Genomic DNA, 8,207 nt, shown 5'->3' on the forward strand with positions numbered 1-8,207 from the left:
AAGCATAATGTTTCCACCTCCATGTTTGACGGTGGGGATGGTGTTCTTGGGGTCATAGGCAGCATTCCTCCTCCTCCAAACACGGCGAGTTGAGTTGATGCCAAAGAGCTCGATTTTGGTCTCATCTGACCACAAGACTTTCACCCTGTTCTCCTCTGAATCATTCAGATGTTCATTGGCAAACTTCAGACGGGCATGTATATGTGCTTTCTTGTGCAGGGGGACCTTGCGGGCGCTGCAGAATTTCAGTCCTTCACAGCGTAGTGTGTTACCAATTGTTTTCTTGGTTACTATGGTCCCAGCTGCCTTGAGATCATTGACAAGATCCTCCCGTGTAGTTCTGGGTTGATTCCTCACCGTTCTCATGATCATTGCAACTCCACGAGGTGAGATCTTGCATGGAGCCCCGGGCCGAGGGAGATTGACAGTTCTTTTGTGTTTCTTCCATTTGCGAATAATCGCACCAACTGTTGTCACCTTCTCACCAAGCTGCTTGGCGATGGTCTTGTAGCCCATTCCAGCCTTGTGTAGGTCTACAATCTTGTCCCTGACATCCTTGGAGAGCTCTTTGGTCTTGGCCATGGTGAAGAGTTTGGAATCTGATTGATTGATTGCTTCTGTGGACAGGTGTCTTTTATACAGGTAACAAGCTGAGATTAGGAGCACTCCCTTTAAGAGTGTGCTCCTAATCTCAGCTTGTTACCTGTATAAAAGACACCTGGGAGCCAGAAATCTTTCTAATTGAGAGGGGGTAAAATACTTATTTCCCTCATTAAAATGCAAATCAATTTAGAACATTTTTGACATGCGTTTTTCTGGATTTTTTTGTTGTTATTCTGTCTCTCACTGTTCAAATAAACCTACCATTAAAATTATAGACTGATCATTTCTTTGTCAGTGGGCAAACGTACAAAATCAGCAGGGGATCAAATACTTTTTTCCCTCACTGTATGTAGTGTACTACTCTGGTCAAAAGTGGGGCACTATGTAGAGAATAAGGAATAAGGTCCCATCCCTCATTTCAGACTTTTTTAACTGTCCAAAATGAGGGAAGGCAGGTAGTTGTTTTTCCCATCTAATCATATGCCTATGTGTGTGGCAGCAAACAGGACATGCAGAGCACTGAGAACCTAAACAGGAAAAGGCAGGGGAGACGGAAAACATCAAATGTCATCAATGTGCTGACGTTGTACTCCCTGGTGACTGGTGATCTGAGGTTTACTGAGGGGCCGTGTGGTAGAATATCCCTTCCGTTATAATTACAATAATTTCTCTCTGTTATTGACAAAGTATCCACTATCATAGCAGTATCACAAAACCAACCTAGATGGTTTCTCTTTAGTCGTTAGTTCATGAAATACATTTTCCTGACCAGGTGTACCCTTGCTAAAGTATTCATACAAGGGTCCTTGTACTACTGTCAATGTAACTTGAAAAAAAGTACATCTGTGAAGTATTTTCTTTGCTTTCTAAATAGATTTAGAGCAGTATTACACAGGACCATCTAGAATACAGTATCTGAAAGACGATGAGTTATTCATGTGTTTTTAAAAACCAGAAGTGTCCAAGCATACCCAAATGTATAGAAAAACAATTGTGTCAACATCTGAGCAACTATAGCACAAATGGCTCCAAAGAGTAGTATGCAAGTATGCCTGTGCTACCAAAGGTTTCTATTGGAATGGGGTGCTTGTCTGGGTAAACGTTGTAGATTTTGAGCAATCCAAAAAAGAAAAAAGGACAGCAACACTCAAAGATTGTTGTGGCAGTCATCTCTAGGAATTGCTGTAATTTTTCCTTTGTTTAGAAGGCTCAGAATCTAGCTCCAAACATTATCCACTGAATGAGCTATTGTATCTAATCTGCCATAATAGGACCATGATTGCCAAGTCTATTTCACACTTAAATGACTAGGGAACAGAGAAGTCTTTGGACTCTTGCCATACCTGCTCGTGCAACCCAAAACCTTTCCCTATTTCTGGGACCAGTTGTTTTTAACACTGTGGCCATGACAGGCTTATTGAGCATTGACAACGACTGATCTCGTTGCCACATTCCTCATGTGAAGTCTGGCGCAAGATTGAGCGACAGATAGTGAACGACTATGAACTTCAACCGTTTTAGTTGCCTATATGTCTGAGGCTGGAGAAAGGGTGCCTGCGCTATTCGCAAGCCAACATTTTGGCTTGTAGTTTCTGTATTTAAGGGTCAATGTGGCATTCATGTTTGTGAATATCTTTGCATCCCCTCTCTTCAGTATAATAAGTAGTACATAAACAAACCAAATGTGGAGGCTGCAGTTGGGCTAATAGGTGAAACACAAACTCAGGATTGTGACTTTAACAGCATAAAGGAAACAGTTGCAAGTCATTTTCAGAAGTTAGTACTATACAGTACAAAATCTATCCGTAAGTGAGCAATGAAGCAATTCTCAACCATCCAATCTTGGATTATTAAAGAGTATGTTCAATTTTCTGAAATACTGACAAACTGGGGAGTGTTTTTACATTTTTTAAATGTACTTCTAGTTGTAGCATTGCATGACAAGTACTCACAATCATAGAATTAGGAATTAGAATACTAATTACTAATAGTAATTTAATAGGATCTCTATGCTCACAATACTGGATTGTTGACAAGATACTGGACTCTTATATGGTGTTGGCTAATATGATTGTTAATTAAAAACGAACCTATAGGTCAGCCAGTGAGCACTGTATACACAGTACATCCTTTGGCTTTGTTCAACCTACTGCACAACTTGGTGTCAGTCCTTCCCCTCTTTTAGAGGGGCTTGCGATTGTCAAAATGATAATTTGATTAAATGTCCAACAGCTCGCAACAAAATGTGCAGAACACTTCTTAATAATGTTGCTGCCACAAATGTTATTGTGACAAAGTTATTGTGACAATTTAACATCACCATTTAACCAAATTGTGTTCAAAAAAGAAAGGGAAGACAGAGAATATTGTTTACAATAGAAATGTATATATAAAAAAGTGCATAACATTGAAAACAATAATGACCAATAAACAGGTCCTGTCTGGTCTGAGCAGATGTCCTTTCCTGTCATTTAGAGAGACAAGACTCTCATGTACTCTGCTTGACTCTGAAGCTTTCTTGTGGTTTATATTAAGCACAGCCTCCTGTCTCGCAGTCTCCATTCAACAGGCCTACTGCACTGCATGTTAGGGCAGTCCTTCCGGTAGCCGCTGACTGGTTGTGTGTCTAGTCCACAAAACACACCAGGGTCATGTTCAGTACAGTTCACCGATTTAAAACATTTTGCAACATAAAACAAACTCATACTGGGCAGGTTCAGGTAGTCCCTTCCTGTTGTTTCGGTCTGTTTTCTTCCATTTAGTGCCTAATGAACACGACCCTACTCACATCCCACAGTGTGCTCCTATAATCCGCCTCCTCGTTGCCCGGGAAGCCCAGTCAGCTCTGTCCAAAGTCTGCAAAGCCCTTAGCCCCGGAGAAGGGCTCCGGCTGTAGGGGGAAGAAGTACTGCTGGGGCAGCAGGAAGCCCGTGCCCTGGGCTGGGTGAGGATGTTGGTGTGGGTGCATGGGCTGGTGCAGCTGCAGCTGGGTATGGGGGTGAGGGTGCTGGCGGCCGCCTGGCATGCAGGCTGCGGGGGAGGTGTAGGGGGGCGGAGGGGGTGGTGGCAGCAGCGGCTGGGACATGGAGGGGGAGGTGGAGATGCGGGTGCTTGGTGCAGATGCTGACACCAAGCACCCGTGCTGCTGCCCCTGCCCCTGACCTCCGAGGGAGAAGCGGCGCACCGAGCTGCTCCCGCCAGCTGAGCTGGAGCTGGTGGCCGTGCTGGACTGGCGTGAGGGTGTGCGCAGGCTGGGTGGCGCAGTGGTCAGGATCATGGGGATGGTCTCGCCCTGGCAGCTACGCAGTGAGAAGCGGATAGCCTGCTGGGTAGGCTGCTTGGGACGCAGGCAGGTGCAGCAGTAGACGGCAACCAGGGAGCCCACCACCACGAAAGCCACGAAGATGGAGCCCACCATCAAGAAGGGCACGTAGATGGGCTCTGCAAGGAGGAATAGGTGTTTGAATACTTGTATACTTGTACTTGAATACTTGATAACTTGAATACCTGTATAAAAACTTGAAAATGCATCCCTTTACCTTCCTTGAAGCAATCACAGATCTGAATACTGGTTTGATTGGTGAAAGCAATAGGGTGGTAACATTGCTTACACCTAACAAATCCCTTACATACCTGTGCTCACCTCAAGGAAACTAGGAAGGATTTATTCATAAAGTAACAGGGCCAATGAGAAGTGGAGTTTATACTCAACTCTATTTGGAGTCAGTGAAAATATTTTTGCGTAATAAACTGTATTGCAAACATGTACAGACATATGGGAACACATCTTGATTGAATAAGATATCTATGAAATAATTTGTTATCTTTCTGTTTTCTACAGAGTCCAGAATTACACCTTTTTTATGGAAAGGGTTCAGAAGAAAATACGTTTTTGAAGACAAAGGTCAAATGTTACTCCTAACCTTCCTAAATCCCCTCAAAATCCAATATTTATTTACATTAACTCACAAGACATAATTTTTTTATTGTTGCTAGTTGTTGCAAAAATATTTTCAATAGCCCATTTTAATGTCAGACTGGTAGTAAATGTTTCTGGATCATAATACAATGTAAGAAGACTACTGGGGTGTATTACGCAATGCAGTGCTGCAAAAAATATATATATATGCTACTATACAAATAACCAACTACAGTTAGGCTGTCTTAATACAATGTATTCTAAGTGTTAAAAGGCATTATATATTTGTAAATGTCATGTAACCCACATGCACCTACAAAACCAGGTGTTTTGTAGTTATTAATAGGCCTATCATTTAGCTAAGTTTTATTTCAGTCAGACTTCTATTTCTTGGGTTGAGTCAATGGCTCTATATATTTTTGTTTTGGGCCTGAATTGGACTATGCAAAAGTAAACTGTGCGAATGTTCATTCATGCAATAATTGAACATAAGCGTTTTTTTCTGAAGACAATGTATTTCTCCAAAATATAGATTCAACGTTCAGATTACACCTTAAATAAGCAATTGGCACCAGGGGTGGAAATTATTTGAAATGTATTTATTTTCATAAAAAACAGGAAATTGTATTAGCAACTTGGGAGACCATTAAATTGAGTGATTTGGTGAAATTAGTTTAAAAAATATATGTTTCAGTTTTATTCCCTAAATGGTATACATTTGGAACTAATGCTGATGAATAATTCCATATGTATGAAAACTCTTCTTTTTAAATTAGAAATTAATTATAAACTAATGACCCCTGCTACACAGGTGTATCGAATACACATCTGATGGCGATTTGATGTCACCTTTGGATACAGTAGGGCATAAGCTATTCTGCCATTGGTGTGCAAAGTTATCATTTAAATTGTAGGATTATTACAACGTTGCATGGTTTATATAGTGGTGAAAAACAATCCACTTCTTTTCACGTAGGGGTAGCCTACTACTTTTCACAGCCTACTACTTTCCAGCCATGGTCTATGGTGACCAGGGCTGTCTATAAAAATCAAATCCCCGGGGCCTATGATTTCTTCATCCGGCCTTGATGGTGAAACTCCAGGTGTATCGCATGCCCACTTTTCGTTTCCTTTTTTTGGGGGCCGATAACAATCTACCTAACCTGATGTCAAATGAAGCCCAAGCCAAAACAACTGGTGCCCCACATGCATGGAATTGGAGCTGCTTAGTGCTTACACCCCACAAAGTTTATTTGTAAATCAAGTTCTGCGTAAATCAAGATGGGCTGTCATTTCTGCATCTTGATAGAGCTATTACATTGTTATAACTAAATGAAAAGTTACTTTTAGTGCTTATGTTAGGTTTAAAAATGACAACATACATTTGAAGGAGATTCTTTGGACAATATGCTTATGAAAACAACACATAGGCTGTGATAGATATATTGATAATCGCATGATTGTTATTATTTTTGACTATTATATGGATGTATTTTTGGCATTTAAATGATTTAAAAATAGGCTAAAAAATATTATGGATTTATAGGTTATTTAAAAAAAGGCTAAGAAATATTATGGATTAATAGGTTATATTTAATCTTAATAATATAGACTATAACTAAGACTGATTGAAAACAAAAACGTTTTATAATGAAATATGTAGGCTATGTATGCCTGAAACTGACCTGAAGAGGCTGAATGGTGACACAGACTTGACTCTCATTTGAGTGACATGCATGGCTCATTAGAAGCGTGTCGAGATATTGAATGTTGAACTATTTAACTATATTGAATCTTTGGACATCTTTGGCTGTAATATAATAACAACACTTCCACTTTTTGAAGTTAATTGTGCATTAACTTGTCCACTCCTGCCAGGCTCTGCTTTGGTAGTCTAAACTTACGCGCTGCAAACTCCGTGTTATTCAGTTCTCTGTCGTTGGTACAGCTTCCCTGGTCCAGCCGTGCGTCCACAGCCGCGCAACAGTACCGCAGGGAGCAAGACCCGCAGCACACGGTCGCGTCCATGGTGTCAAAGTCCTCCGGACACTGAAAGCCTTCGTGGTAATTTCCATTACTGTCCAGCCACCCATGGCAGTACTCCCCTTGTGCGTCTGATATCCGTAGATTCCAGGTCAGGTAGCCCAGCAAGAGGTAGTTTAGCAGTCGCACCATCCCGACAAAACTTTATTATATACCCAGTAGCCTAAGCAGTATTCCTTAACTCTTGCCTTGTCTTTACATTTAAAATATTCGCATGATGAATTCGGTTTGAACAGTTCCACAATTGAATTACCTACAGTTTCAATGTGTTTTAATCATTCGTTTGATTTTAATTCAACCATACGAATATTTGCATTTCTATCCATTTGGCATATACCCTCCTTATCCAAAATCGGACCAGTATCAGGTCACAGGTGTAAAATAAGCTTGAACTGAACTCTCAAGTTTGTCCAGGTGAATGATTGTTTCAGTCTCTTCTCAAAGTGTAATTATTGCACAGGCAAAGGACATCAGATATCACCGAGATTGTATCCGAACTTTACCCAGACATTTCTTCTCTTCACTGCGTTCCTTTTGGAAACAAGTAAAACAAGTTTTACTTTCTTAATCCATAGTTGTTCAGCTCGGTGAAGATGTAATGTGGATGACTACGGTCGTCTGGTGTCCAACCTAATTTGAAATATTTTGTTTTTTATGACCGACCAGTGTAGGCGCGCACGCATGCCTTTGACCACCAGGCGTGCGCATTCATGATGGAGCGTACGCTTTTGCGTCACCACGCGGACTGTAGTTTATTGCAAAGTGATGCTGAGAGAGTAGTCATGCGTGCCCTTCACCGTCCTTATCAATAGGACAAGGAATATTAATACAGAGCCAACCATTTCGATAGTCTTTTATAGTACTTATAGTAAAAGCCTATTTGAAATATTTGCACAATTAGTCTATAATTTCCAATAGCCTATGCCTACTGCATATTTATTTGTATCCTGTGTGAAAAACATATGTATAATATAGCCTATTCATATTATTAAAAGGAAGTTGTATAGGCTCGGATTAAGGTTGTAATTTGTCTCTTGTTTGCAGTGTATCTTCACCTCTCCCACTGGGAACGGATGTCAATTCAACGTCTACTGCACGTTGGTTCAACGTAATGTCATTGACATGCCATAGCAACAATCTTGATTCAACCAGTGTGTGCCCAGTAGGCTGTAACTTTCTCTCAAGTCGCCAAATGTATATTGATGTGTCGCCCTCTGGTGGCCGAAAAAACTTTGACTGTCACCTTATTTTATTGCCATTGCACTTTATATAGGTTGGATTTATTACCTTATTCGATTAATGGTTTGTTTTTCCATTCTAGATGCTAATTGATATTCTTCTATAGGCCTACATAGGCATATACTAGCTAAATGTAGGTTAGATAAAGGAAAGCGTAGCCTACTCAGATGGCGTCTGAGTGTATAGCCCACCAGTAGACCTATACTGAATATACAGTTTCAGAACATTTTTGGAAAGTAGAAAATCTAACAAAACAAAAACAAATGACACCTTTATTTTGTATAATTTTCCCCCTTTATTTATTTTCTCTCATTTAATAACTTGGTATGTATGATAAACTGTTGACTAGTGAATTCTTAAACATTTTATGGACTGGCATAATGAGCAAATTAATGGCATGAGT

At 40.5% G+C, this 8,207-nt stretch overlaps 1 protein-coding gene across 1 annotated transcript; it reads right to left on the minus strand.

The window, feature by feature from the left end:
• Positions 1–929: 929 nt before the first annotated feature.
• LOC121534832 (protein shisa-3 homolog) lies at positions 930–7,186 on the minus strand. The gene is made up of 2 exons (XM_041841387.2): positions 6,427–7,186; positions 930–4,044 (listed from the first exon to the last, which is right to left on the minus strand). The coding sequence occupies exons 1-2, from the start codon at positions 6,695–6,697 to the stop codon at positions 3,443–3,445; spliced, it is 873 nt and encodes a 290-aa protein (XP_041697321.2). The 5' UTR covers positions 6,698–7,186; the 3' UTR covers positions 930–3,442.
• Positions 7,187–8,207: the final 1,021 nt, after the last annotated feature.

This window comes from Coregonus clupeaformis, chromosome 2 (assembly GCF_020615455.1).
Source record: "Coregonus clupeaformis isolate EN_2021a chromosome 2, ASM2061545v1, whole genome shotgun sequence".
In the NCBI taxonomy this organism is placed as follows: Eukaryota; Metazoa; Chordata; class Actinopteri; order Salmoniformes; family Salmonidae; genus Coregonus; species Coregonus clupeaformis.

Coding starts and splice junctions, on each gene's coding strand:
- LOC121534832 (XM_041841387.2), bottom strand. CDS start 6,697: ATGGTGCGACTGCTAAACTACCTCTTGCTGGGCTACCTGACCTGGAAT. Junction 4,045..6,426: donor TAACACGGAGTTTGCAGCGC/GTAAGTTTAGAC, acceptor TCCTCCTTGCAG/AGCCCATCTACGTGCCCTTC.